The sequence below is a fragment of the Capsella rubella genome, unplaced genomic scaffold (genome assembly GCF_000375325.1).
Source record: "Capsella rubella cultivar Monte Gargano unplaced genomic scaffold, Caprub1_0 scaffold_7, whole genome shotgun sequence".
NCBI classification, from domain to species: Eukaryota; Viridiplantae; Streptophyta; class Magnoliopsida; order Brassicales; family Brassicaceae; genus Capsella; species Capsella rubella.
This window is the reverse complement of record NW_006238917.1, coordinates 9816620-9844395: the sequence shown is the minus strand read 5'-3', so window position 1 is coordinate 9844395 and position 27776 is coordinate 9816620. Positions and strand designations below refer to the sequence as shown.

The 27776-nt window shown below is 35.4% G+C and overlaps 10 protein-coding genes and 1 non-coding gene across 12 annotated transcripts; 5 read left to right on the top strand and 6 right to left on the bottom strand.

Moving 5' to 3' along the window:
* Positions 1-2444: 2444 nt before the first annotated feature.
* On the bottom strand, positions 2445-3483 carry LOC17879093 (protein SRC2). The gene has a single exon (XM_006284960.2). It carries the CDS (start codon positions 3409-3411, stop codon positions 2533-2535), a length of 879 nt encoding a protein of 292 aa, XP_006285022.1. The 5' UTR covers positions 3412-3483; the 3' UTR covers positions 2445-2532.
* Positions 3484-4422: 939 nt separating this feature from the next.
* Positions 4423-6270, bottom strand: LOC17879428 (monooxygenase 1). The gene is made up of 5 exons (XM_006283774.2): positions 6156-6270; positions 5926-6072; positions 5767-5823; positions 5510-5675; positions 4423-5283 (listed from the first exon to the last, which is right to left on the bottom strand). Exons 1-5 carry the CDS (start codon positions 6224-6226, stop codon positions 4531-4533), a joined length of 1194 nt encoding a protein of 397 aa, XP_006283836.2. The 5' UTR covers positions 6227-6270; the 3' UTR covers positions 4423-4530.
* A 601-nt stretch (positions 6271-6871) lies between these two features.
* Positions 6872-9096, bottom strand: LOC17878740 (monooxygenase 1). The gene is made up of 5 exons (XM_006283786.2): positions 9026-9096; positions 8774-8920; positions 8453-8681; positions 7986-8214; positions 6872-7470 (listed from the first exon to the last, which is right to left on the bottom strand). The coding sequence occupies exons 1-5, from the start codon at positions 9094-9096 to the stop codon at positions 6932-6934; spliced, it is 1215 nt and encodes a 404-aa protein (XP_006283848.1). The 3' UTR covers positions 6872-6931.
* An 882-nt stretch (positions 9097-9978) lies between these two features.
* On the top strand, positions 9979-10898 carry LOC17880687 (60S ribosome subunit biogenesis protein NIP7 homolog). Its single transcript, XM_006282872.2, has one exon. It carries the CDS (start codon positions 10057-10059, stop codon positions 10618-10620), a length of 564 nt encoding a protein of 187 aa, XP_006282934.1. The 5' UTR covers positions 9979-10056; the 3' UTR covers positions 10621-10898.
* Positions 10899-11532: 634 nt separating this feature from the next.
* TRNAK-CUU lies at positions 11533-11605 on the top strand. The gene has a single exon. It is a non-coding gene; the product is annotated as a tRNA-Lys (tRNA).
* A 76-nt stretch (positions 11606-11681) lies between these two features.
* On the bottom strand, positions 11682-14084 carry LOC17878574 (vesicle-associated membrane protein 724). The gene is made up of 5 exons (XM_006284433.2): positions 13769-14084; positions 12673-12814; positions 12463-12583; positions 12183-12245; positions 11682-12100 (listed from the first exon to the last, which is right to left on the bottom strand). The coding sequence occupies exons 1-5, from the start codon at positions 13959-13961 to the stop codon at positions 11951-11953; spliced, it is 669 nt and encodes a 222-aa protein (XP_006284495.1). The 5' UTR covers positions 13962-14084; the 3' UTR covers positions 11682-11950.
* Positions 14085-15182: 1098 nt separating this feature from the next.
* Positions 15183-16289, top strand: LOC17879882 (protein SRC2). Its single transcript, XM_023779459.1, has one exon. It carries the CDS (start codon positions 15214-15216, stop codon positions 16126-16128), a length of 915 nt encoding a protein of 304 aa, XP_023635227.1. The 5' UTR covers positions 15183-15213; the 3' UTR covers positions 16129-16289.
* Positions 16290-16659: 370 nt separating this feature from the next.
* LOC17880798 lies at positions 16660-18670 on the top strand. Of its 2 annotated transcripts, none has more exons than XM_023779037.1 (7): positions 16660-16877; positions 17546-17584; positions 17657-17710; positions 17842-17886; positions 18037-18090; positions 18188-18259; positions 18407-18670. In XM_023779037.1, the coding sequence occupies exons 1-7, from the start codon at positions 16809-16811 to the stop codon at positions 18518-18520; spliced, it is 447 nt and encodes a 148-aa protein (XP_023634805.1). In that variant the 5' UTR covers positions 16660-16808; the 3' UTR covers positions 18521-18670. The 2 variants fall into 2 exon arrangements, with proteins under 2 accessions (XP_023634805.1, XP_006284694.1); XM_006284632.2 differs by having other exon boundaries at positions 16661-16877; positions 17833-17886.
* Positions 18671-19701: 1031 nt separating this feature from the next.
* LOC17878445 (protein RALF-like 33) lies at positions 19702-20505 on the top strand. The gene has a single exon (XM_006285895.2). The coding sequence runs from the start codon at positions 19895-19897 to the stop codon at positions 20243-20245; it is 351 nt and encodes a 116-aa protein (XP_006285957.1). The 5' UTR covers positions 19702-19894; the 3' UTR covers positions 20246-20505.
* A 913-nt stretch (positions 20506-21418) lies between these two features.
* On the bottom strand, positions 21419-23473 carry LOC17879172 (heat shock factor-binding protein 1-like protein 1). The gene is made up of 5 exons (XM_006284796.2): positions 23365-23473; positions 22486-22539; positions 22351-22374; positions 22212-22254; positions 21419-21802 (listed from the first exon to the last, which is right to left on the bottom strand). Exons 1-5 carry the CDS (start codon positions 23365-23367, stop codon positions 21678-21680), a joined length of 249 nt encoding a protein of 82 aa, XP_006284858.1. The 5' UTR covers positions 23368-23473; the 3' UTR covers positions 21419-21677.
* A 392-nt stretch (positions 23474-23865) lies between these two features.
* On the bottom strand, positions 23866-27664 carry LOC17880231 (translocase of chloroplast 159, chloroplastic). Its single transcript, XM_006282962.2, has one exon. The coding sequence runs from the start codon at positions 27517-27519 to the stop codon at positions 24025-24027; it is 3495 nt and encodes a 1164-aa protein (XP_006283024.1). The 5' UTR covers positions 27520-27664; the 3' UTR covers positions 23866-24024.
* Positions 27665-27776: the final 112 nt, after the last annotated feature.

Below are 27776 nucleotides of genomic sequence, written 5' to 3'. Positions count from 1 at the left end.
TTGGTAACAAGTTTATAGGTTTGATGTATTGTGGTGATGGTGCTTGGGTCAACTAAGAACCTTGAGATTTGGTTGGGTAATCTTAAAGCTAAGATTTGGTAAGAAAAACTCTTATATAAGAGCCATTTCTTAACAAAACTTAATATATAAAAGCCATCTCTTAAGACCATCAATAATGAGGTGGTAGTTTTGTTTTTCCATTTATATATAGTGCAACATCTAAATAATGTAAGCTGCTAATCTTATACTTCTCCTAGCTCTTGGCCGGTAATATATAATATAGATGTTACGTACATCATATTCCTTGGACGTTGCGTAGATTGTATGATCTCATTAATTTTGATATACCATAAGAGACTTCTAGGAAAATGGTTAATTATATTCTATTGTTCCACTAACTTATAGAAAATTTCATCATCATACCAATAATTTCGATATTCACATGCATATATGGTGCATGGAGCAGTAACGTGCTACGAACTTGAGACGTTGGACATTGTCTCTACATGTGAGAGGATGTTCAAGCGCAAGTATTACCAAGTTTGTGACTTCTTCGTAAAATCCACTTCCATAAAATCCTCAGCTCTGTGAAGTTGTGTAAATTTGCAAGCAATCCATAACGCTCCAGCAAAGTGGATATGGGCTTTATATTTTACATGTTGGTGACCCAGGTGGGTTTGGCTTGTAAATTGTTTTCTTAATTTATAACTCCCTAAACTGTATGTGTATATACTATATAGGCTTTTCAGATCATTTCAAGGTGCAACACAAAAGGTTTTGTTAACTACAATATGTATTTTTCAATTGACTCAAATGAATATGGTCAGTATGAAGTCAACTACTGAACTTAATTCAAAGAGCAAAACGTAGCAAAATTTTGTTTACTCTAAATATTTTATTAATATCAAGCAACATTTTAAAAACACAAATCTTCTTTTTTTTTGTCTGGCAATCTTCCTTTTATAATGAAAGCCCTAAAAAGGGCATATTACAAATACATGATACAAAGTCTTTTGAAAGCCCAATTTTAAAACACAAATACATAAAGATGACACATAAGAGACAAACACAAAATCTTAAAACGTAATATTACTGATGAACAATATTTTTTTGAAAAATACTTGGGTGAACCAATCTTGTTCACCCTCTCTTAATTAGCCAATCAAAATACAACAATATGCCACGTCATTTTTATTCAAAAAAAGTAAATCAAAATTAAAATAATTAAAATAAAGCAAATTATGGAAACAAAAAATCTGTAGGATTTTTATTAAGAAAATATATTTCGGTTTGTGTTTATAAAATAGTGGTTAGAGTTTAGATTTTGTAATAAAACAAAATTATATTTCGGTTTGCGTTGAAAAATTAGTGATTAGGTTTAGATTTTGTAATTAAACGAAATTATATTTTGGTTTGGGTTGACAATATATTGGTTGGAGTTTAGATTTTGTAATTAAACGAAATTATATTTTGGTTTGGATTGACAAAATAGTGGTTAGTGTGTTATAATTAAAACAATACGTGATGTCATATTATAAACATGCAAAAAGTTCATGTTATTAAACCCAAAAAAGTGTTCATGTAAAGTTTGGGTTTTAATTTACGCTCTTTAGTCTCTTATTAAACCCAAAAAAATAAAAAATAGATAAAAAAAAAAAAAAAGAGTAAATTTTTTTAGGATGATTTCTAAACATGCAAAAAGTTCATGTACGAAAGTTGGAAATAAAAATGTAGATGGGAAAAATGCGGTAACCCTTTGTCATGTAAACTCTTGCTTAGTTGAGAAAGAAAAATATCATAAGAACATGATACACACAAATCTCTAGAGTCTAGAGATGGCTATAATTATATCTTGTACGTCCTTCAGGGAGAACATCGGCTAAGGCCTCAAGGCCCTCAACAAGATTATTCCTTTTAATACAACGAGTTCGCCTCTGTTTAATTCTAAGTACCAGATCATTCGGATTGATAAGGAAGCCTTGCTTAACGAGTTTGATTGATTAAGGTGTCTATGCGTTTTTACTTGACAACGTTTGTCATATGGTCGTATCGAGGACATTTGATGTCTTTAATGTATTTAATTGTTATTTTTAAACGTAATTGTAATACTTAGTAGTTGAGTATAAGATAATTTTGAGAAGTATGTGTAATTTTGAGAAGTTTGAAGTAGATGAAAATAAAAATCTGGTATCTAAAAAAGAATGGTAATGATAATTAATGGGTTGCAGTATTTTTCGGATAATTTTTCCTTGTGATTTCAACATATTAGGATGCGTATCTTTATATCTTTCTGTAACATATTTTTATTTTTTTTGGTGACATTCAAGTTACTAAATGGACTTTGGTAAAGACTCTTTTTGGTAAGCAAGTTTTCCCTAAATTCTCTCTCTCTTTTTTTTTTTAATAACTCATGCCACTAAAGATTTTTTTAAAATGAAAAACAAAACAAAATATAGAAGACACATTAACGTTGATGAGTTCTTGTCCATAGGGGAAAGAAATTTTCCAAAGAAAACAAGTAAGGAAAAAAAATTAAAAATCATAACAATTTGCCACATCAGATACAATATCTCCCATCATCATTCCTCCCAAAAGGCCAGCTCCCAATCCAATGCCAAGGCCAATCTCCTTTCGATGTTGATACGGTGGACTTGCGTCTCCATATCCCTGTGACGGCAGCGCATAACCATACGGTCCATATTTTTGGTGGCTTGATGGTGGTGGTGGCGCATATAACGCGTGATTGTTAGCTTGATCGGCTTCCTCTGTCATCACAGCACCGTAAGATATTGGAAGAGGATCGTTGCTCGATTTGGCCACAAAAGGATGTTTTAGAATATACGGCGGCTGAGGCAGCTTAGGAAACTCAATCGGCATTTCTAGTGGAGCTGAAGGTTGACGTGCGATTTGAGGCAGTGGTGGATAAATTGCTGCGTTTACCGGCGGCTCAACAGGAACTACCTGATTAAAAATCGCTAGCGAATCTGGTTTAAACCGGTATAAGAAAGTTAAAGAACCTGACCGTTTACCTGACGAAGTTCTAACTTGATATGTCATCAGTTTCATGCCTTGATTATTACCATCACTATTAATTGAATTTAAAAGTTCAAGTAATGGGACATTAACTCTTCCGATTTCTTTGTTGCCCAGGATTCGACGAGAGATCAGTCTTATGACAAGTGTCAAATGACCGCCAGAGGCTGATTTCTCATCTACATAAAATTTGACCGGATGATTCCAAATTGGATTAGATCCACCAGAGCGATCGACATTGGTTTTTGCCTTCTGATTCTTTCGGATATTTTCGCCATGAATGGTGATGTTGGCGTACACGTCCATCTTTGTTATGAGATTGACATTCACAAGGTTGCTTGCGGAGTTAATTTTAAGCTCTAGTGTTAGATTTGCCATGACTGAAGCGAGAGGGTTAAGATCAACTTTGCAAGTGTAGATTATAATGTAAAAGAAAAACAGTAAGATAAATTAAATATAGTAAATAATATAATATTAAACATTATGTAAATGGAAACAAAAGAATTAGTCATCAAAAACCAGAACTTAATAAATGCAATGCAACTATTAATAGTTGAAAACCCATTTTTTATCAGAGGTATTTAATTGTCTTTATTACATTTAGTAGGAATACCTAGCTATATTAAAAGCATTAGAATATGACTCATGAGACATGGGAGGAAATATTAGTTTCAAGGAACTTTTTTTATCTTAATGTGTCAAAAGAAGAAAATCCTATTTATGAATTAATTGAGTAAATTTAGAAATTTGATACAGCTAGATATTGAAATCAATAATGAAAATTGATGAATTTTAGTTTTTATCTGCTTAAATTTGCTAAAATCAATGAAGGTGATTGGTTGGGCTGTAAAGTATTTTTTATAGCTTTTAAGCCTATTACGACAAATGTCTTATTTAAAACCTACAAATTTTACCTCCTTGATTTTCATGTTTATCATCAATACAATAAAACTAGAAGAAGTTTTTCTCATATGATGCCACCTCATCATTTTGATGTAATATAGAGTTGACACCTAATTAAAATTAACATCCAATAAGATCATTTCAATTAATACAATTCATTGTTTTTAGCCAATTTTTGTATTTTTTGTTCCATGTCATTTTTCCCTTAAAAAGTTTATCTCAACCCATTAATATTGTTTTATTGTTTGTAAAAAGAAGTGGGCTTACTAATTATTCATATATCAATAAAATCTTTGACTTATTATTATTCTTTCACGATGACATTACAATATTGTAGATCATAACAAATTAAAAGAAAATACAAAAAAGGGAAACATAATCATTTCTTCAATTTTACTATTATTTGTTATCATTATCAAGTTGATAAATTACATTTGCAGTATAACATACGGTCAAATAAACTCTTGTTAAATTGAGAAGGAATAATTTTTTGGGGTCAAAGAGAAGGAAAGCTTTTATAAGAAACAAACACACACAAACAATAAAGCACACACAAACCTCACACTAAAAGATTATAAAGTGTCTATCAAATTTCTAGAGACGGCCACAATCATATTTAGTATGACGAATCTGATCACGGCCAAACAATAGTACCAACAAAACTATAAACATTAGTCTCACAACTTTTGATGGCGTTTGCAACGAACGTCCGGTCAAATAAGTTTGCACCGAAAGCCCGAGTAATCTCATCCTACGTTCCTTCACATACTCATCAATACCTTCCTCAATACTTCTCATCGAACAATCTTTTAACAAGTCCCCCTGGTCCGGACCAACTTTCCTAGCTAGACATCTAGCTAGAACGACAGCATCCTCTAGCGCAGCTGAGCCTCCTTGTCCCAAGAAAGGACCCATCACGTGCATCGCATCGCCGGCTACTGTCACAGTCCCGCGTCGAAATTTCCCTAACATGATTTCTGATGGCGCTCGGTACCTTAAGTGCGTTAATGACAATGACTCTACATTGCATATTTTCACCATTTCTTTCCATTCTTGGGACATTTCATCCACCCATTTTAGGCACAGATTCGCGATCGATTCTTGATCTTCGACTTTGTAATGATTGTCTTGCATATGCACCAGAAACCAAAAGACTTGATTCTCGGTTAAAGGAAGCCTTCCGACTAAGATGTTTCCTTTCTTTATCCTTAGTAGCTCTTGTGGGAACCCATGGCCGTTTGGGTAATTAGTAAAGCCTCTAACCGCACGACAAGAAAACGCTTTTCTCGGGCCTAACTGTAGGTAGTCACTAACGACTGAATTAGCACCGTCGCATCCAATCAAGATCTATGAGAAAGAAGCAAAACATTAGACTATATAAAAATGCAAACGACCACAAATGAAGAAACCTTCCGTTTGTGTTTGACATTTACTTTTACAAATGAACATAAAAAATTGTTTAAACTTCGTTTGAAACAAATAAGCTCCTAATTAACTAGACATTAAGCATAAAACTTTATCTTTGCAAAGACCAATCACAAACAAAAGGAAAACAAAGATGAAATTTAATTACCTTGGCTTTGATCGTCTTTCCATTGGATAACTGAACGACCGGAAACGACGTAGTTTGGTCCTCGTTTATAGAAACGATTTGGGAACCAAACCGGATGGTTCCTTGAGGAAGAGCATCGGCTAAGGCCTCAACTAGATCGTTCCTTTTAATACAACGAGCTTCATCTCTGTTTTAATTTCCATGTATATGCAAATAATTTACTACAAATAATTTGTGAAAATATCGAATTAAGAGAATAATTAGAAGTTAGGACATACGCGATGGTTAAGACAAATTCTTGTGTTTTCCCATTTTCAATCAACATGGTTCGTGCCCTGTTCACATATCCAAGAAAGATCAAAGTAAATATAAATTCTAAATCAAAGGTGTCATCAAGACTAATAATAGTAATAATAAAGATTTAATAATTAATTTACTTGTGAATAAGAAGAGAAGTGAGACGAAGACGATGACCGACACCAAGTTGATCAAGAGCTCTCCAACCATTGGTGAGAGTTCCAATTCCAGCTCCTTCTGATCTCACTTGCTCTGCTCTCTCCAACACCACACTCTTTATTCCTTTCCTACATTTTTACATATATAACCAAAACTTAATTTACATATCGAATTTTGTATATTCAATAATGAAAAATATATATTAACAAACCTATGAAGAGCAAGGGAAGTGGCTAGACCAGCTATTCCACCGCCAACGATAAGTATTCCGACTTCTTCCATTTGAGAGATTATATTTTCAGATCTCAAGCTTTGTTTTAAGTTGTGTGAATGTGTATGTATTATAGTTTTTTTTAATACATATATTTATATAGAGAAGAGAAAGAGCCAAGACTTTTAGTTAACGACAATAAATTACTTGGGTGACAATCAATTTACGTGAGCGTTGTGGTGGTGGTGGGTCATTGCGAGTCAAACATGTGCTACGTTTATCTAAGCTTAACACACTTGACCGTTGACGCAAGCCATGACGTGCCAATTTACATTAAACCATCTTTTTGGATAAACAACTAGACAAGTTGTACACATTACATGTACTTGTTGTAATAATTATATTTGACTAATGTACTTGTTGTAATAATTATATTTGACTCATATCCAATTAATATACTTGTCCTTTTTCTCCTGATATATCTTCTACATTATATTATTTTGATATTAGAGTGAATATGCATCAGAAACTAGAACAGAGCATAATACAATGCGAGTTTTCTTTGGACTAGTCCTTTATTGCTTTAATCGATTCATCTTCCACATTCTTAATTAGTAGGTAATTAAAAGATACAATTATTTTAAAAATGGTTTTTATGGAATTAATATCATAGCTCCAATACTATTGAACATAAAATAAAAAATAAAAAAAATACACACAACACATTTGCAAACAGAATCAGACAATCTCTCGCATTCAAATTGGTATGATAAATTTTATAGACGGCCACAATCATATCGAGTGTGACCAATTCGATCACGAAACAGAATCATCAATAAAACTACAAACAAGATCTTCCTTACCGGAGACGAGGCTTCAATCAAACAACCGGTAAGATACGTCTGTGTCGAGAGTCCCACAAGTCTCCCTCTTCTTTCTCTAATATACTCATCAATCGCCTCTTCGAATTGCGTCCTTGAAGCGGAGTAAGAGACATTACTATTCACACTGTTTTGACCTAACTTCCTCCACAAGCATCTAGCCAAGACGACACCGTCCTCGAGCGCAGCTGAAGTTCCTTGTCCTAAGAATGGACCCATCAAGTGCATACTGTCTCCGGCAACTGTCACAGTGCCACGTCGGAATTTACCGGACATAACGTCCCAAGGAGCACGATACCTTAACCGGCTTATATATAAAGAGTCCATATCGCAGTTCTTCACCATCTCTTTCCAATCTTCCGAGAATTCGCCTATCGATGTTAGTGTCAATCTTGTAATGTCTTCTTGTTTTTTTACGAGGTTCGAGTCTAGTTCTGTAACAAATTCATCATATATATACGTCAATGATCATTGAACAACATCATCTATTAAGAAGGCCTAGTGATTGGTTTGGGTAAAGCCATGAGAGCCAATAACAATCTAACAAGTTACAATCTTATTTTTCATTTTCTTTAGTTTTAATTAAGGATTCTAAATTAGAATAATCATATGTGGTACTTATTAGCTAATCAGTAATTGATTTTTCAAAAAAACTTCGAGATTATCTTTCAAATGTTGAAATCCTTTCGTTTAAACTACGTTTAAGGTTAAAACTGAAAACAATAATATTTAATATTTACTTTCATATTCAGTTAGTTATATATTATAAAGTATTTGTAAATTTGTATAGTACTTTTTCTTCATTTAGTTAAATATAAATAAATAGTTTCAGTATATACATTATTGATGTAATCATTTATATTCAAACTCGTATAATATATGTTTTGTAGAAACAATAAAAATGTATATAATATGAGTTGTTGTACCATGAACGTTATATTAGTTATACCTTGGGGACAATTGAGCAAAACAACAAACCAGAAGACGAGTTTGTGAGTTATAGGAAGTCGTCCGCATACGACGTTGTCCATCTTGATTCTTATAAACTCGTTCGGAAACTCATGACCGTCCGGGTAATTTGTGAACCCCCTAACGGCTCGAGCACCAAGGGCTTTAGTCGGGTTCAGTCCTAGAAATCTAGAGACTATAGAATTTGATCCGTCACAGCCAATCAAAACCTAAATTAAAAAAAGAAAGTATATTATCAGATATTAAACCAATTCATGCGAAACATGTTGCTTTCAATAAAACTATTTAAAAACACACAAACTATTTGAATGTACCAAATCACTCGTTATCAATTTATAGATCCGCTCACGTCTTTCAAAAACGTCACTGTCGACTAATCAAATCAACTAGCTAGTCTCAATAATTGATCATATGCATTAAAAAAAAACTACTGTTGCCTTAACGTACCTTGGCTTTAATAGGTTCTCCGTTTTGAACGTGTACAATGGGAAACGACGTTGTTTCGTCGAGCTGAACCGACACAATTTGGCAACCAAGCCGGAGAGTTCCAAGAGGAAGAGCATGAGCCAAAGCTCGGACCAAATCATTCCTTATTACACCTCTTACTTCTCCATACGACGCTAGCCCGACTGATTCCCTTCGTTTGATCCCTTTTTCGAACATAACATCTCTTATCCTGTTTTAGTTCCTCACAAAATATATTATTAGCAATGAATCATATATAAGAAGAACTACTTGAACTATATATAAAACTCTATATAGACGTACTGAGGAATTGGAAGAGAATTGAGACGAAGCTTATCAGCAACACCAAGTTGTTCAAGAGCAAGCCAGCCATTAGTCTGAATACCAAACGCTGCTCCTTGTGATCTTACAGACTCTGATCTCTCCAGCACAACGCTCTTTATACCCTTCCTTTATAATTATGTTGATACACAAATAAATGAGTCTATAGTATAAATATTTGTATAGTACCATAAGAGATATATAATTGAGATTAGGGATGAGAAACTAATGAACCTGTGAAGAGCAAGTGAAGTTGCAAGACCAGCAATGCCACCTCCCACTATCACTATGTCCAATTCTTCCATTCTTATATCTATTGTTACCAAAATGTTATGATCTTCAATTCTTCATCTCACTTTAGTCTCTTACTCTCTCTCTCTCTATATATATATATTATATTATATATATATTATATCTGCTGTGGTAGTGGATGAAGCCACATGGGAGATGGTCATGTGTGCCTAAATATTTATTGTCGTGGTTGCAGTCTGATGGCAACATCTGATGAGCATGTTTAATGGTAACATCTTTAATATATGTCTAAAATAATTAATTATGATGTTTAATGTAAAAATGATTTTAAACACCCACAAATGAGTCATATATTAGACATAATTCTTAATTATAGACCAAATATTTCATTAAATTTAGTTATTATATTCTAGCATGTAGAAGACTCACAAAATCACCATTGTACATGCTCAGACCAGTTGTATTTTATATAGACAAATATCAATCCATATCAAATCTTAAGTGTAAACAGTATTGGTATTTGGCAACTAGGTGAGGAAGCACATTTTTATCCCTTCAAGAGCATCCCCTATCATATGTTTATTCAATGAGTGTCTACAAAATTTGTAATAATTAATTCTTAATATTTTTTATTAGTGAGTTTTTTAAAAAAACACTTATAATTAAATAATATTAAATTTAACTATATAAAAAGTGATAGACACTCTTATAATAAGATGACCATTTTAGAGTTGGTCTAAAAATGTTTTGAAGATGCCACGCTGGAATTATATGGGCCCATTATTTGGGTTTTGGTTTTTATTTGTATGGCTATATCGAATAGTAAAATAGTAATACTTTAAAAAGGAAAGGACTAAACTGTAAATTACAAAACATCATCGGCCGCATTAGGTTTTGGTACTAAATCCCTAAAACCCTAGAAAATACCAAGCCCTCTTACTCTCTCCAAGAAACAGAGAGCTTCTCTTCTTCTTCGTCTCCAAAATTCATAATCAATCTCTCTTCCCCCAAAGATGCGTCCTTTAGACGAGACCGAGACGACCGTCGTCTTCGAGAAGCTCTTCAAATTCGTCGGCAACAACCTCAAGAAGATTGTCGAGAACCCATCAGACGAAGGACCCGAATCAACACCAGGGAGTTACTGCTTCCGCCTCCAGAAGAACAGAGTCTACTACGTCAGCGAAGCGCTCGTGAAGCGAGCCACGAACATCTCCAGGAAGAACCTTGTCTCTCTCGGGACCTGCATCGGCAAGTACACTCACGCCGGTAGTTTCCATCTGACGATTATGTCGCTCAATATATTGGCGGCGAATGCTAAGCACAAGGTATGGCTCAAACCCACTTCGGAAATGTCGTTTCTTTACGGGAACCATGTGTTGAAAGGAGGGCTAGGGAGGATTACTGATAGTATTGTTCCTGGAGATGGAGTTGTTGTGTTCTCCATGTCTGATGTTCCCTTAGGGTTTGGGATTGCGGCCAAGAGTACACAGGATTGTAGGAAATTGGATCCCAATGGTATTGTTGTGCTTCATCAGGCTGATATTGGAGAGTATTTGAGGGATGAAGATGAGCTTTGAGAGTTTAAACTTTGTTGGGGAGGTTTCTTTTATGTTTATGTAAGTGGGTCTTAGCCATTTTAGCTCGATTCTGCTTGTTTTAAGGTTTAAGGTATGTAGCTGTTACAAGTTTTGTTGAACATGGTGGTGCTGGATCTATGAAAGTCTCGATTTTTATGATTCTGTTTTGAGATGTTGTTATGCGACTGTTTGGTTATGTAAACGCTCAGCTCTTACACACATACGCTAATTTTCAAATGTGTAATCTGATGATTAAGATATGTGTTTGAAACTGCTTACTGTTGCTTTGATTTTATTGCCCCCTAAAGCTTGAAACCTTCAACTTAACTAGGCACATTGAACTATCTGTTGGTTTTATACTGCCCAATTTGAAGTACAAATGTTTGTACATTGTATACCATTATGAGTCATTACAAAATTTGTTGGATCAATGAAAGTCTCATTTTTTTCCTCCAACTGAGTATCCCCGAGGCTAAAACTTTACAAATATATGCAAGAATCAAATCTGCAAGCTGATGGTTGATTCAGGTTTGTGTTCGGAAACAGATTGATGCTTTGTATCAGTAGCCCAAAAGCTTCAAAATGCTCACAAGTTTGAAACTTTTCACTAACGAGTTATTACCAGGTCTGCTGAACTACCTATAGGTTGTGCACTACTGCCAAATACTGTGGAGAGCAGATGTTTGATCCAATAATTACGACCTGAAATCTTAGTAAGACGCATTGCATATCTCTTCCGGAAATTTTACTGTGAATAAATACACATGTTGTAGGCACTGAAAAATTCAAACATTACGGTTTTTCATCTGCTAATCTCAAATACGACCTGCAAAGTTTGTTTAAACCTGAAGTTCAATGTCTAGAAACAAGTTTGGTCGAATATATATCTTCTACGGTGATATAAGTTACAAAGCCCGTCTAGCTCAGTTGGTAGAGCGCAAGGCTCTTAACCTTGTGGTCGTGGGTTCGAGCCCCACGGTGGGCGCATTTCTATTTTTTAAACGCAATATCGAATTCTGATTTCAATGTAACCACATCGACCGTATGTGTTTTTCTCCTAATTTTAAGATATCATCACTCTTGGTTGTTATGCAACATAGAAGCTGGAAATGGTACATGTTTGTAAACCTAGACCATACTGTTTGTGAACACAAAGAAAGAACACATACACTTTTATATAATGATACGACATTCAAAGTTAAATATATGGTACCATTTTGTTCCATTCTCTCTTTCTCTCCCTCCTATCTCTCTACCAGAGACTTTTGTCTCTGTCGCCGTTTTACGCCAAAGGCTCTACGCACCACAGACTGAGCAATTTGTTGCGTCTTCAATCCGTGCAATCGAAACCGTGACAAACTGATATCCAGATTATGAGAACAAGTAATAGCAAGATCCCGAGAACCACAAGTTTTATCTTCATGTTCTGATACCACAATTTCCTCCTCACCTGCGTTCCTTGTTTCTTGTACTCCTGCGCCTATAGTGGTTCAAATAAACTTATGTCAAAGTAATGCTTTGTGAGAGAAGATTAGTTATAAGAGGTCAAGTGTGCATTCTACCTGAGAGCGTAGATTCTCGGTCTTGTCAGTAAGAACAGTTAGATTTTCCCCTCTGTCGATTGCCTACAGATTAAAAAATATCCGATAGGTATTAAGCGTAAATGAATAGTGAATTGTTTCTGCTTTAAGGCAACATTCCAACATTGTGTAATGGCTTTTCCTCAGAGACATCATTGTAAAAGGTAAAAGCAAAGAAATGATTGATTGTCTAAGTGTGCAGAAAGACATAAGAGAGAATGCTACAGAAACTATGAGAGTCATCATTAGCAATTAGCATTACCTTGTCAATATTCTCCAACATTATACTTTTAACTTCTGAAACTTGAGCCTTGACTTTTATTAGTTTTTCGATCTCCTCTGCATGATCAACAATATACTTCATGTGTTCCTTCATCACCGGCCTGCAAATTTTTTATATTATTTTTGTCAATGGTTGTATTCAATATATTATCGAACATCTTCCCAAAAGAGTTTTTTAAAACTGAAGTACCCGAACTCCTTGTTCAGACTTTTGGCGATAGCTGTGCTTGCTTTTCCACCCCCATATCTCTTCTTGAAATCAGCTTTCACACGTTCAAGAAATGCAATCGAGATTTGCTTGCTAAGAGAATCTTTCGCCACAACACAATATGCTGAAAGCGCAAAACAATGTGTCAAATTTCAAGGAGCTTATACAAGTGAAATGCACATATACTTTATTTTCGCAAGATATAATATAGCACAGTCAAGGATGAAGGATGCTCAGGAAAAGATCATTTCGAAAGAACTAGTTCTCGTTATAACATTGCTAACAACACAAAGCTTCAATCAGTTTCTATGTCCTGTAAAACTCAAATGACACCCCACATATATAGAACCAAATGATTTGTAACTGTTAAACAGAACAAGAGTAACAGCAAGTAGAATGTACTTGAATAGTAATACTAAAATAACCACTGGCTAAGAACTTGTAAACCTATATATACGTGCTAAACAGGAAGAATCCAATTCAGGGAGCAACCCTATTCAGTCAAATCCTGCCTCATGCATGCCAAAGATGGAATCATTTCATCTCCAAAACCATAACTGGTACCTATAGAAAAACTGATACAATCATCTCCAATCGGCATCACATAAAGATACCTCCAAAAATACGAAATGCAAAGGGCTCACCGTACAGCACAAAAAAAGTTACTACTACCAAAACACTCAAAATAAGTTTGAGATGTTCTGTAACTAAGTGAATGCTTAAAGAGAACAAAGTCCACAGAGATCTATCAAAGCTTAGATATACACTGAACCAAATTTGATAAGACAGCTCGATGTAGACAGCTCAGTAGTATTCCCCAAGTGGAAACCAAACCAAATCAGCAAAAAGGAATCATTTTTATTTCACATCTTACTGAAACCAATTCACAGAACAGTGCTGAATCGCTAAGTAAGACGAACCCAACATACAAAGATCCTTAAAGCCTCACTAAGATTCATAAGATGCATATCAGCTTAGCTAGATCCATACTGGGTTCAAACAAAGGAGCAATTTTTTTTAAAAACGAGACAATGTTTGTTCATTCCCCGAGAGAAGAGAGAGATAGAGAATCACAAACCGTAGCCTTCTTCGACGAGGAAATTGAAGGTATGGTGATCACAGTTGTAAGTGAACTTGCTGTTGCTGGACGAAGGAAGCTTCTGGAGACATTGAGAAGCAATAGACGGGAAATTCCCGGTGAACTCTGTATACTCGGCGAGGATCATTGTGCCTCTGGCGACGAAGCTGTAGATAAACGATTCCTGACCCATTGAGTCGCCACCGAGTTGGCTCAGGCACAGAGAGAGAGAGAGAGAGAAAGAGAGAGTTTCTGATTCTTCTTTACCTTTGGAGCAAAGGAACAAGTATTTTCCCGTGTACTCTCTCACTCGCTAACACCTTTACTCCATTCCTAATTCGTTTTTTCTTTTCTTTTCTTTTGGTATCACTTTTACTCATTTCGTAAAATTAACATTATTTTGTGATACAAAGTGCAAATTAGAGATTGGCCAATCACAATTCTTGTTTAAAGAAGATTTTAAATTAATAGATGATATAATCCATATTATTTTAAGTATATGATGCGTATTTCTGCTTATGTATTTATTTACTTGTTATTCAAAGTTTTCATAACAATTTTTATAAACATAGTTTTGATATCAATGAATTTGTTTAGCTAAAAATTTAACATTCTATTTTTCTCATAAATAATATGGCTTGCTGTAAATATTTGAGAAATCCCATGCCTAACGACCAACCAACAAAAACAAATAAAAGTCGTATCTAGTTAAAAAAAAAAAAAAAAAAAGCCAAGACACATCTTAATATATTTTTACGACCTTCTTAGTTGTAAACATACAATAATATGTTTACATGATACATGATAGTGGTTGGGTCATAAGTGGTAACTATATCTATAGATGATTTATTGTTATTTTCCCTTTTGCATATAATGTTTTCCTTAAGCGAAAAACACATGTAGCTTGTAAAACCACAAAATAGTTGTTTAACAAAAAACAAATAAATGAGTAAAACAATAAAATTTAGCTTGTAAAAGCTATAAGATTGAATAGTGAAGCTGTATTCCAAATACAGAAACGTGATATGATTTAAAACTCTCCTAAATTTAGCTAAAATGGTATTATTTATTTCAGTATCTTAGCTGTACAATATCTTTCTCTTTATATTGTCTTTGAATTTTAAAATTATAATTAATTAATTACCTTTTAAATATCGTAATATAAATTATTTTCTTAAACTAATTATTTTTTTTCTAATGCCACATGAATCTTTTTTAAATACTTCCAATATTTAGATATCTTTCCACATATACTACACCAAATTGTATATTTATGGATAACAATGTGTTCTCAATTTCTATGTTTTTCCTTTTATGTAATTACTAAATCTTTTATTTCTATCTTAATATTGTTTTCCTATGTTTAGTCTATTATACTCTTTTTTTTTTTTTTTTTACATTATAAGATGAACTTGCAGGACTGATGTTAAGCTATCGTTACAGATATGACGAATCTAAATCTAGAGCTCAAAATTAATTGTGCAAGTAATCTTCTGAATGTCAATCTCTTTACAAAGATGGACGTTTTCGCCAAAATCAGCATTCGTGCCAAAAATACTCCAAAAAAACAAAAGGCGAAAACCAGTGTCGATCGTTCTGCTGGATCTAACCCAATTTGGAATCAAACCATCAATTTTTCCGTCAACGAGAGGTTAGTCCATAATGATCATCTGAAACTTGTCATAAAATTAATTTCTCGCCGGGTCCTACGTAACAAGGAGATCGGAAGAGTTGACCTCTCGTTACTGGAGCTTTTCAATTCAATCACGCCGCCAATTAACGGTGACAGTAACAGTGAGAAGATGAATCTGATGCGGTATCAGGTGATAACTCGATCGGGTAAAAAGTCAGGAACTTTGACTTTCTCGTACCGGTTTAAATCAGATTTGATGGTGAACGTGAATCGTCATTCGGTAAACACACCACCGAGTTTTCCTCCTCAACCACAAATTGACCATCGACCTTCAAGTCCAACAGAATTGCCAATTGCATATCCACCTTCGGCTCCACCAGAATTGCCAATTGCGTATCCACCTTCGGCCCCACCAGAATTGCCAATTACGTATCCACCTTCGGCTCCACCAGAACCAATTGCGTATCCACCTTCGGCTCCACCAGAATTTCCAACTATAATTCCTAGGCTGCCTTGGCCACCGTCTCATTCGAGACACTCTTTTGCTGCTGGATCGAGCAATGGTCCTCTTCCTCCTCCAATACTCTCCGACGTAATGACATTGGAGCAATTCAATCATGCTTACAACAACACACTACGATCATTGAGCAGCCGAGGGATACCGCCAGTGATGCTAAACGGTTATGCACCACCGGCACCACCGCCGTCACCAACAAGATATGGATAGATAAGTTCGCCGTAACAACCAGCCGGAGGAGAATAGAACTTTTGGATTGGAAGCTGGGCTTTTGGATGGACTAAATGATTGGGAGAGATTGTGTCTTATGGCCCAAAACTCTTTTGTTTCTTTTTCTTTTGGAATTTCGTTTTTGTTTTCCCTTCTGTTTCTTTCTTTCTCTTCTTCTCAACATATAAACCAAAAAAACAAATAAAAATTCTTTCTCTTCTCTATATCATGAACTCTCATTACAAATTTACATACACGCTCCCCCAAGTCTTCAACTTTAATTGGGTAGCCATTAAAACAAAACACGAAAAATGGGAAAAAAATTAAAATATATGCATAGTGAAAATAAACAAAATTACAGACTAATTTCGAGATATTAAAAAATAAATAAGAGTTAGATCGGATGAACTATATAAAGACCCAAGTCTTGGGAATTACAAGACCCTATCAAATAAAATAAACATTTTTTTTTTAATTTTGGTGTTATTATTTTATTTTATTGTTATTTTCATAATTTTGAAAATTTGAGTGAGTGTGTGTGTTCTGGGCTCGCAACGCAAACGACATCACTACTAATTAGTTTGTTTGTTTGTTTTCACAAACTTTACCAATTTCTCTTCTTTTAGATCTTTCTTCTTCTTCCTCTTTTAAACTCTGTTGTCTCCTTAGTTCTATCGATAATGGCGGACCAATCCTCCGATTCAACATCTCCACCGGCTCCTCTCTCAGTATCTTCTCCTACTGCTCCTGTAATCTCTCGTTTTCTCTCTTATCGTCTTTACGCTTCATGGACGCGTGCGTAGTAGTCGTCTTAGGGCTCGTGGTTTCTGATTTTTTAAATGTTCGTATTGAGAATTTTTTAAGGTTGGGATATAAATATTTATCTAGGGTTTGTGATTGAATTGTGACATTTTTCGGAACCTTAGATCCGTGTTCTGTCTGCAATTTCGAACACATCTTTTTTTTTTTTGTATTTCTTGATCCGAATTTGAAGTGGTATAGAGTAGAAGGTCTCGTTTCTTCCGACTTTTGTCTGGAAACTTCACTTTTGTTATCGTGGATGTTTATGTTTTTGTTCGAATTGAATAATTTCAGATTCTGATTATACATTGTTATCTTGAGTTGCTTTATTTACATTTGGTGGATCTTTGGGGCTATTCTCTGACTCTGTGTATCTTTTTAGATTTGTTAGTCAGATTTTGTTTGAACCATTCTTCCATATGATGGCTTTGTGCTGTGTGCAATTGTTTTGTTCTGATTATGGACGTAAATAACAATAATCTCATTGGTCTTAAGAGTATTGATTGTCTACAAAAATTTTGTTGCCTTTCCTGTATCAACCCTATGTGATTTTGTTTATTAAGTGGTTGAATTGAAAACTGATGTTGATCTTGTTGGTTGTTGCTTCCTGTTGCAGAAGAAAGACAATACCAGTCCTGTTGATTCGAAGCTCACGGTATGTAGCATTGTTGCATTCTATTTTCTGATCTTTGCGGTTTTCTCAAGTTTGAGTTTTGTTTTTCTGTAGGAATTGAACGAATCAAGGGCTGAGTTGCTTAACAGGATCCAGAATCTGAAACAGGTCTTAACACTATATGTTCTCATCTCTGACTTTTTATATCTTGTTTTAGACATCTCTCTACATTTCGTAGAAAATGTAACAGTCTTGTATCTCTCTCTCTCTCACTGTGTTTATCGCCACAGGACTTACAGAGTTGGAGAGGTAAGTTGGATACTCAAGTTAAAGTCTACCGTGAGGTGAGTTCCATTTCTATTCCTCTTACTACATTTTTGTGGTTTTTTGTCTGTCAAGCAAATATATACTCTTTAGTCCCGATCAGTTTAAAGCGATACAAGAGCTCTCGTCTTGAACTGTTTTGACATGCGATCTTCCTTGGTGCTTTACAGGAGCTCTCTGGGCTAAAGCAGACTCTGAATCTTGAAGTTGAGCAGCTCCGTGAGGTATGTATGTGTATTGAGCCAGCATGCACATCGATATCATACCATTGTCTGTTTTCTCGATACATGTTTGATTTTGTTCCATTTCCATAAAAACTAGGAATTCAAAGATTTGAAAACCACCTTGAATCTGCAACAAGATGATGTTACTGCCAGCCTGAAAAGCTTAGGCGTGAGTCTCCCTCATACTCTGTCCTTTCTTATTATGTTCAGTAGATTGAAGATATGTATATCCCGGGGGAAAAGACAGGCTTTTATTTAGGCTTAGAAAAACTAATCTATGTTTCCTCCATGATTCTCTGTTGTGGTGCCTTTGCAGCTACAAGATAACTCCAAAGATTCAAAAGAGCAAATGGATAAGAGAAGTGAGGTGACAGAAGAGAAAGTGGAAGCTCTATCAACTGACGACAACACGAAAGAATCAGAGCATTAGATGATGATCCAGTGAAAATGTTGCTCTTGTGATCTTGTCATTACTACTACTACTACTACTCTTACCACTACTTTGAGATTGTACTAGTACGCTTTAAATATGTAGTTCTGTGGTTTATTTGATTCTAATGAATGATGCACCATCACACAACGGGTTGCAGCGGATAAGTATGCCAATGACTTGATGCCAAATACAGAACCAACTTTAGTACATATCTCAGAATCAAGCTTCTCCAACGTTCTTGACATCAAAGGAGATTGTAAAATTATGCACTTTAACAGTCCCCAAAAATCACAGAATTCCAACAATTTCCTTAAACCAATAAACAAACCGGTTCGGATACAAAACGATTAATATCAAATTTTAATGATATTTACGAAAATTGTCTTATAATTAACAATTCGTTGATGGCAAGTTTAATATGCAAAATCTTTAAGATAGGAGCTATATGCGTAACCGTAGAAACTTTTAAAATTTTGAATTAATGGATCAATCAATGAATCTACCAACCAAGTACATGATACCAATAATTTTACATAAAGTGTTCATTTTCTTAAAAGAATTTTTTTTCTCTTCTTCATTTATTCAAATTCAAAAAAATTCAATTCCTCTAAATTTACATATTTCTCTTTGTTTTTTTTTTTCTATCATAAGTTGGTATCATATGCTTCATGAATATACATTGTAAATTGTAATCTCTTATTAGAATAGTCAATTGAACCAAAACCAAACAGAGACAACACAGTAATCTTTTTCTTTTTGTTTAAACCACAATACTACTGAACCATAAGATAGAGAACGAAATGTGTAACTGAAATACCTAAAATATAGTCATAAATCCAAAATATTAATTATATATATAAGATATAGCCCAATTACCAAAACTACAATTACAAATCCGCAGATATCATAGACAAAAAATAACCAAAAATTTTCAAAGTTTTTAAGCGTATTTGTAAAAATTTAATCAAATTTAGAATATTTTTAGAATAACCATAATATTTTACCGAAATATAGCCGAATTTAAAATTTTAAATACCCAAATTTATCGTAATTCTTTTACTTGAAATTATTCAAAATCAAATGGATATATTGGAAATCAAACCGAGTAAATGAATGTATTAGTCCTAAGTTTAATAAAATGAAAGTCAAAAGACGAAGTTTTATTGGATGACACAAGGCACTTAAAAACGCGTTAACACATCCTCTCTATACTGTCAAGTGGCATGAACCCGTAAATACTCCAAACTCCTAGTGGCAAATTCAACAACTCTTTCTCTTTTTAAACCATTTCTTTCTCTGTCTTCAATAAAACTTTTCAAACCTCTCCCCAAAAAAATCAAAACTCAGAGAGAAAAAAGAAAGAAAGAAACAATGAGAGGACTCTCCACAAAATCCGTTCTAATAATCACCGCAATCCTCGCCGTCCACTTCTTATTACTCACCGCCGTAACCTCCCAATCCGCCGTCGATTTCATGATGCCGATCGAGTCGGGATGCACCGGTTCAATCGCCGAGTGCTCTTTGTCGGTGGAGGAGTTCGAGATGGACTCAGAGATCAGCAGGCGTATATTAGCGACGACCAAGTACATAAGCTACGGTGCGCTGAGGAGGAACACGGTACCATGCTCGAGACGCGGCGCATCTTACTACAATTGCCGACGTGGAGCTCAGGCTAATCCTTACTCTCGTGGTTGTAGTGCCATTACTCGTTGCAGACGATGATTTGCTTTACTTACTCTCTCTTATGTACTTTAAATATTTTCGATTCCTCAAAATTCTTTTGTTTTTAATTTTTATACAATTTTTCTAAGGTTATTATTATTATTATTATTTTTACTTGATATCTTTTTCCATTGCGATATAATTTTTGATATAGTGAACAGAAATATGTACATTTCTGATTAATATATCAATAATTATTCAGTAATGGTTAAGGTGTAGTGAAAAATGATATATATATATATATGGTTCCTTTTTTTGCATGTGCTGAAGAGGAAAAACAGGTGTTCATACGGAATAAATATGATTTATTTTTTTAATACAATTTAAAGTATAGTTGTTGTTTAGTAATTTTAAATGAAGAAAACAATCTGGTGGGAATAAATAAATCAATTTATTAGTTTGATTATTTTTTTGTCTAAATTGTTGAATAATGGAGTAAAATATTTAAATTGTGGAGAACTGTGGAAGTAGGAGAGAGAGAGAGAGAGGCAATAATTGGGGGCAAAAGAAAACTAAAAAGGGGCAGCTTCACATGCAAATACTTTCGGCAGAAACCCACACGTCTCGTATTTATTACGTTTTCTTTCTCAACTCACACAGAACATTTGTGTTTCTGTAGTGTCGATTTAATAAATGTTTTTTTAAAAAAACAACTGCAAACAGCTCCTTTGTCTTGGAGGAGCCACTTGGAGTTGAAGGACGAAGAAGATTTGTCAAAAGAGAAGAAAAACGTTACATGAGAGAAGTCATAACCTAAATTTGCAATCTCCCATAATTGAAGGGAGAGGAGAGGTCTGATTTTGGAGTTTGCAGAGAAATATAATGAAGAGTCAAAAAAACTTAATAACAAAATATCGAAGAGACGACACTTTTATATTTAATGCACTTGTTTATCCAACGGTTCCTGTTTGCTCCTCTGTCCCTCTATAAGGCTTTTGTCACATTTACGTATAAATATACCCTACAAAACTCATACCTCATCATGGACAAAGCATATACACCAACTCATCACCCATTGTTACTCGATCATGATAGGTTTGTTTTCTTTCTTTGAGACCAACCTCACACTTTTAAACAATGAGGAGCCTTATTATTATTATACACAGCTATGAGGCTCGATTCTTTTCCTGATAACTTGAGTTATGCGTTGTAATGACTTCACACACTACTCTCAATACCAAAAATAGAAAGGCATTTTTTCAATAGTTTCATAAGTGCAGAATAATGTAACGCACCAACATCATCATCAATCTATTTGATGTAAACTTAAAACAGCAACAAACTCATTTCTTAAAACACGAAATTTAAAAGTCAAATACTGCTCCTTAACAAATTTCCATAGGTTTTTTTGTTTCTTCTTCTGCAAATGCTGTTATAAGCAAAAAAAAGATCATGACCTGTCAAGCATTTGGTGAACACTACCCCCTCCTTTTTAACTCGGGGTTTTGGGTTCACTTTTGGTGGCTGGAGGTGGAGGCGTGCCTTCTACTCCCATCTCGGCTCTTAGATCGTTGATGCTTTGCTCCAGTTCATTGATTCTACCTCCCATTTCATCAAGTGAACCATCAAAGTCAAGGATTTCAAAACCAATCTCATGCACACAAAACTTGCTGATTATATATAGAGTTCCCACATACTCCAAAATTTTGTATCATTCCATGGTGAAAAAGTTGCTTTTGTTTAGAACATATAGTGAATAGCAGAACAAGTATGTATATAAGAGCGACTTAACAAGATAACATACCATAGAATGATGTAGTACTTATACTATCCTTCGAACATACTCATTTAGACTCTCAAGATTTACTTTAATTAGAAAAGACAGATTCTTTTGATAATTGTTCTTTTCTTGAAGACACTAAGAATCAATTATCACGGACCATCATCACTGCTCTAAGAGGGAAACATTTCTAATATTCTAATGCAAGCAACATTCAAGTAAAACCACAGATTGGTATAAGGATATTCTTTGTGATGATGGAGTCCGACATTGTCTGGAACCTGGTTTGCTGAAACACACAATGAAACCATATTTGATCAGAATCTACCTATTGAAGTTACAATTCCAAGGCCTAAGAAGACAAAAAAAAAGCTGAAACACCTACCATCTGATGGAGAAGGTTTTGGACCTGCATATAAGAATTCAAGGATTCAGTGATAAAACCAAGTGATATTGTCCCAAAATGAGAAACTAACCAAAACAAAGATAAGGTGTAACTCAATTAGAAACGGAAACTCACAAAAGCTGTCATATCAGCAGTGCTCTGCTTAGTATCCTCAGAATCATGTCCATCCTGTCAGCATAAGGAAAAATACAGTGAGAAGGAAGTAAAAGACACAGAAAACACAACTCCACTGGATCTATTGCATGCATCAAGACAGGAAGATGAAGCTTTTATAATAATGAGTATCATTTTGTGGACAAAAACAAACATAAACTATTGCTCATGAAGGATACTTCTATCTGAACTATCTGAGTACCAACATCAACGACAACAAACTCAATACATTTGACATTCCAAACCAAACTTATACGGTTTTACCATCAGATCCTGAACATAAAATTTCTTGCAAGGACTGAAATTCTCAAGTAGAAAATCTACAGATGGAAAAAAAAAAACCGAACAAATGCAAAAGCTTATTGTAAACCGGCAAAAAAGAAACAAGTATAAGCTATAGCTCATGGAGGAAATCTCAATCTGAAATTTCTTAGTACCAATATCAAAAACGAAAAAAGAAACTTCGATACATGAACAATTCTAAGCACGGCTATAAACAAAGGAAAAATAATACTGGATCTTCCATCAGATCATAAACTTCATTCAAGTTTCGCGATACTGAAGTTCTTTCAAAAAACCGAATTCTGAAGTATAAATCGAACAAAAAAAAAAATCCCCAAAATGGTCCAGATTTCGCTATATAAGCTCACAATTTGGACAATCGATCTACAATCACTGAACAAAAATCGAAAAAAAAATCATGCCAGATTCCGATTAAAATCGTTTCAAAACCTAATCGGAAGGTACTATCATCTGAAAACTAGTCTTAAAATGAAATCGGAAAACCAAAATAACGAGAAAATTCGAGAAATGCACACTGATATGAAGAAGGAGACGTACCATTTTTAGGGTTTTTTCTTCAGTCTGATCTTACGATTGGAGAAACTTTTGATTAACAGCGAAAAGCGATGAGACGATGGAGAGTGGAGACGAGCGATGTGTGTGTATCCGGTTTAACCCAGACTTATAGATACGAAATGTCTAAAATGCCCCGCTTCACTTTAGTATCTGTCGTTATGATTTCGATTGCGTGGGATCACTGTATGTCTGTGTATACTATATTCAAATTTCAAATTTATATGGACGTTTGGTATTTTAAATCTAGATCTTTGGATGATTTAAATTTAACCGAATTCAAATCGAAATCGTTGGTCTTAGAGATCTGTCAACTAAAACAAAAACAAAACATGTTAAGAAAATAAGAACAAATGAGATTTTAACACAATTTGGTTCATATAAAACAAGAACAAGTGTGAGATTTTATTTTCCTGAGTTTACGCTTATAATGTAGATTATAATGTAGATCTTGAAGGCGAGTGATCGATCAGTGAAGGATCTCAATGTTGCTTTAGCCTCTCAACATTTGTATTTGACTTTAGTTTCATGTACAGTACAGTATTGGAGTTTCCACAGTATTGTCAATGCAAAAACCCATAATCCAAAAGAGACGAGGAACACATCTGATATGTTACAAATTCTACAGCAAAAGCAATTTAAATGTTAAGTATCTTTTCCACCATGGACAGAAGTGAATACGGACATCAGCATAGGAACCAAACCTATAACAGGCATTGAGCCTCTCATCTTCAGCAAGATCCTCCCTTCTTCCTCTTCGTTGTTTCTACAGCCTCCGGTTCCAATGGAAAGCCCGGTGTGTAAATTGGATGTATCGAGATAGATACCCAACCTTTTTGTTGCTTGGAACCCAAGTCTTCCTCTTCTGGTTCTTACACGATCTATAACAGTTCCTTCTTCCAAACCTCTGTTTGTTTTTCCTTTTTCATGTTGTCTCTCCTCGTCTTCTGGTCCTTGATTCTCTATGAGAAGTGTTTCTTGCTCGAGACATTCTTGACTCTGTTCGTCCCAGATAATTTCAGGGTAAGAATCCAGTAATTGCCTTTTCTTCTCCTCCAAATCATCTTGTGAATGAGAAGTATGCCCTGAGTTAAGCAAAACATTCCACAAGGAACAGAAAAGAGTGAAAGAGCTACGCTGGGAGCCAAAGGCACCAGCCTTTTCTACATCGGTATTCTGCTTTTGCAAAGAACCGGCTTTAGACCTGATCTTAACCGAGCAACATAAGATCAGTAGTTTCAGTCTCCAGTCTGGACAAGTAGATTCACTGCTTTTGTTTGCCGAGAAAGAGCTCATGTTGTTCTCTGCCAGAATAATTTTAGGCATCTTGCTCTGGCCTACACAGCTTAGCTTAGGAACTGCTTGTCTGATTGATTGGTGCATAAGGTAAGACCTCTGAGCAATAAAGTCTTTGTAGCTTAAAGTATCTGGCACATCAGATGCTGCATGAGTTAGAACCACGATAGCATTTTGCCATATTGATGAGCCCAGAGAACTGGTGATGATTCTGAGTAAACCGATATCTGGAGTGTCATCTAAACGGTCAATATAAAGGATGACATCAACTGGGAACTTTCTCATGCTCCTCTTTATCGACATGAGGACTCCCTGGTTAAACTGTTTTTCAGTTGCAGAGGACATGAAACCTGGCGTATCAAGTATCCTTATTCGGAGTCCTCCTACATTCCCAACTACGTAATTTGCAGACTTTGTGGTCACCGCAAATGCACCAACAGCAGATTTAGTCTCCCCAAAGATAGAATTAACTGTTGCACTTTTTCCTACCCCAGTTTTCCCGATAACAAGGACGTTAATGGACAATTCAAGATCAGCTGGAAACTTTTGTTCAGTGATTTTAATCTTTGTTCCGTCCGATATGTAATCAAGCTCTAAGGATGCTTGATGTTCTCCACCATCTAGGCTCAGCTTAGACACAACTTCAGTATCAGATAAATTTTCACTGCAACAACCTGTGTTTCTTATAATCCTCTGGAGCTTTTCTTTCAAGAGCTTGGTTTTCTCAACTCTTTCCTTCACTTTCCCACTTATCAGCTCCACAGAATGATTAGAGGGTAATACTTCAGAATAATCCTGAAAAGTGGATTTAGAGAGTTCCTTTCTTGTATCACCTGATCCTTTGCACTCGTCAAGCTCCATGAAAGTGTTGTTGTGATTCCGTTGAGCCATCTGAGTCTCATTTTCGATGATCTCATAATCAATTACCGGAGAGTTTTCAGGCATGGTTCTCTCAACAATTACCGGAGAGTTTTCAGGCATGGTTCTCTCAACATCAGGCTCAAAATTGACCTGCAAATTAATCTGCTCGCCAATTTCCACAGTCTCATTTGCTGTTCCAGAGGAGCTTCTTAAACTTGATGCTCTATCTTCAGAAAGTGATAACTTCCTAGCAATATCTTCAGATTCGTGATTTTCTTCATTTATAGATTCTTGTTCAGTTTTCCGATCGGAAGAACCACACCCACTTACAACAACATCTACTCCTCCAGCAACATCAAGGTTTCTCGCCATTAAAGAATCCAGAGTTGGAGATACCTGAAAACTTTCAGAACTCAGATCAATTTCAGGTTCGTCCTCGCATTCAGGTTTTTCTAATTCGCTAAGAGCACCGCAATCATTTTCAAAGTATTCTTTTGCCTCCCCTATCATATTTACAGCGTCTAAATCCCCTGAGTCTCTGCTTTCTGATCCAATATACCCCTCACATGGAATCATCAATTCATTTGCTTCACAGGCACTACCAACATAAGTTCTGTTATTGCTGATACTTCCTTGACCCACCTGTTGTTCGACAAGGCTGCTGACAGTTTCATCTAATCCTATATCCTCATGAACAGTGTTTCCTTCACTTTCCACTAGAAACTCATTGCAATCACCTGGCACAGCATCAAGATTACTCTTAAAGGACACCAGCCCATCATCAGAAGATTTCTCTTGCACCATATCTTCCTCTGTGGAAACAAATTCACCTATATTAGAACCTGTGTATTCTGGTTTATCATTCACTCCCATGTTTGCTATATCAACTGCACTATCTTCTACTCTTTCTGCATCATTTGGCTTCACCAATGCATCAAAATTATGTATGTTACCACCACCATTGTCCTTATTGATAGTACTTTGAATCTCACCTTTCTCCATGAGTTGCTTGAAACTTTGACCCAATTCCATACTCGCCTCAGTAGAGTTCCCTTCATTTTCTGCCATAAAATCATTAGAACCTCCTGGTAGAACATCGAGACTCGATTCATCAATATTCCCAAAGGACATCAAACCATCATCTAATTTTTCTGAATAGTTCATTCTCACCGCTTCTTCCTCTGTAGAAACAACATCAGCTATAAAAGAATCAGAACACTCTGGTTCATTAACCACTCCCTCATCTGCAAATTGGAATACCCTATCTCCAATTTCGGCTTCTTCATCACTTGAAGCCTTTGTACCACGCAACAACACAGCCTCTTCATCACCACTACCCAAAATTTCATCAAATTCATCATCATCCAAAGACAAAATAGCCCTGGGAATGACTACTTTTGCTTTCATACTAACTCCATCAGCTTCACTAACTTCATTCTCACTAACCCCCTCAACCTCATCACTATTCTCACTCCTTTCCTCAAGAGATGAGTAATTCACCGATGTTTCCTCATCAGCATCACCTGCAAATGGTCTATAAATCACACTCCCACCTGAAAAATCACTTACATCTCCAATTTCTCCACTTAACTCTTCCCCAAGTATCCTATGAACCCTATCCCCACCCATAATCACATCCTCTAACTCAGTCTCATCATCTGCGTCCCCCGAAACAGACTCATAACCGTCATCTGTCCCAGAATCAATTCCCCTACTAGCTTCACTACTTGCTAAGCTATGTTCTTCGATTACAGAACCAGAATCAACATCATCATCGTCATCTTCATCATCAACTGTAAGAGGTGCACGAATTGGAACAGAACCTGCAGATGAAAACGAACCAGAGAGAGTACGCGTGAGAAGAAACGATTCAGCTCTTGCCGCCTCAACCGCTCGCACCGCAGAAATTGAAACGCGACGTTTCTTCGAATCGACCGTTGCTGCCTCGAGAATGGAAACAATCCCAGGCTTCTCCGACTCCATTAAACCAAAGCATCCAAAAAAATTACACAGAACAAAACAAATGGAAAACGTTAATTCGACAAAAGAGGTCTTTTGTAAGTTTCTATTTGTCGTGACAAGATTTTTAGGGTTTAATTATGATTTATGTGAAGCTTCTGTGGATATGGAAGTGATAGTGTGGAAGACGAACGAGCCACAGAGAGACTGAGAGCGATGCTATACAAAACAGGCGGCTCAAAACAAAATTAAAGATTTCACAATATGATCCACTTTTGGGG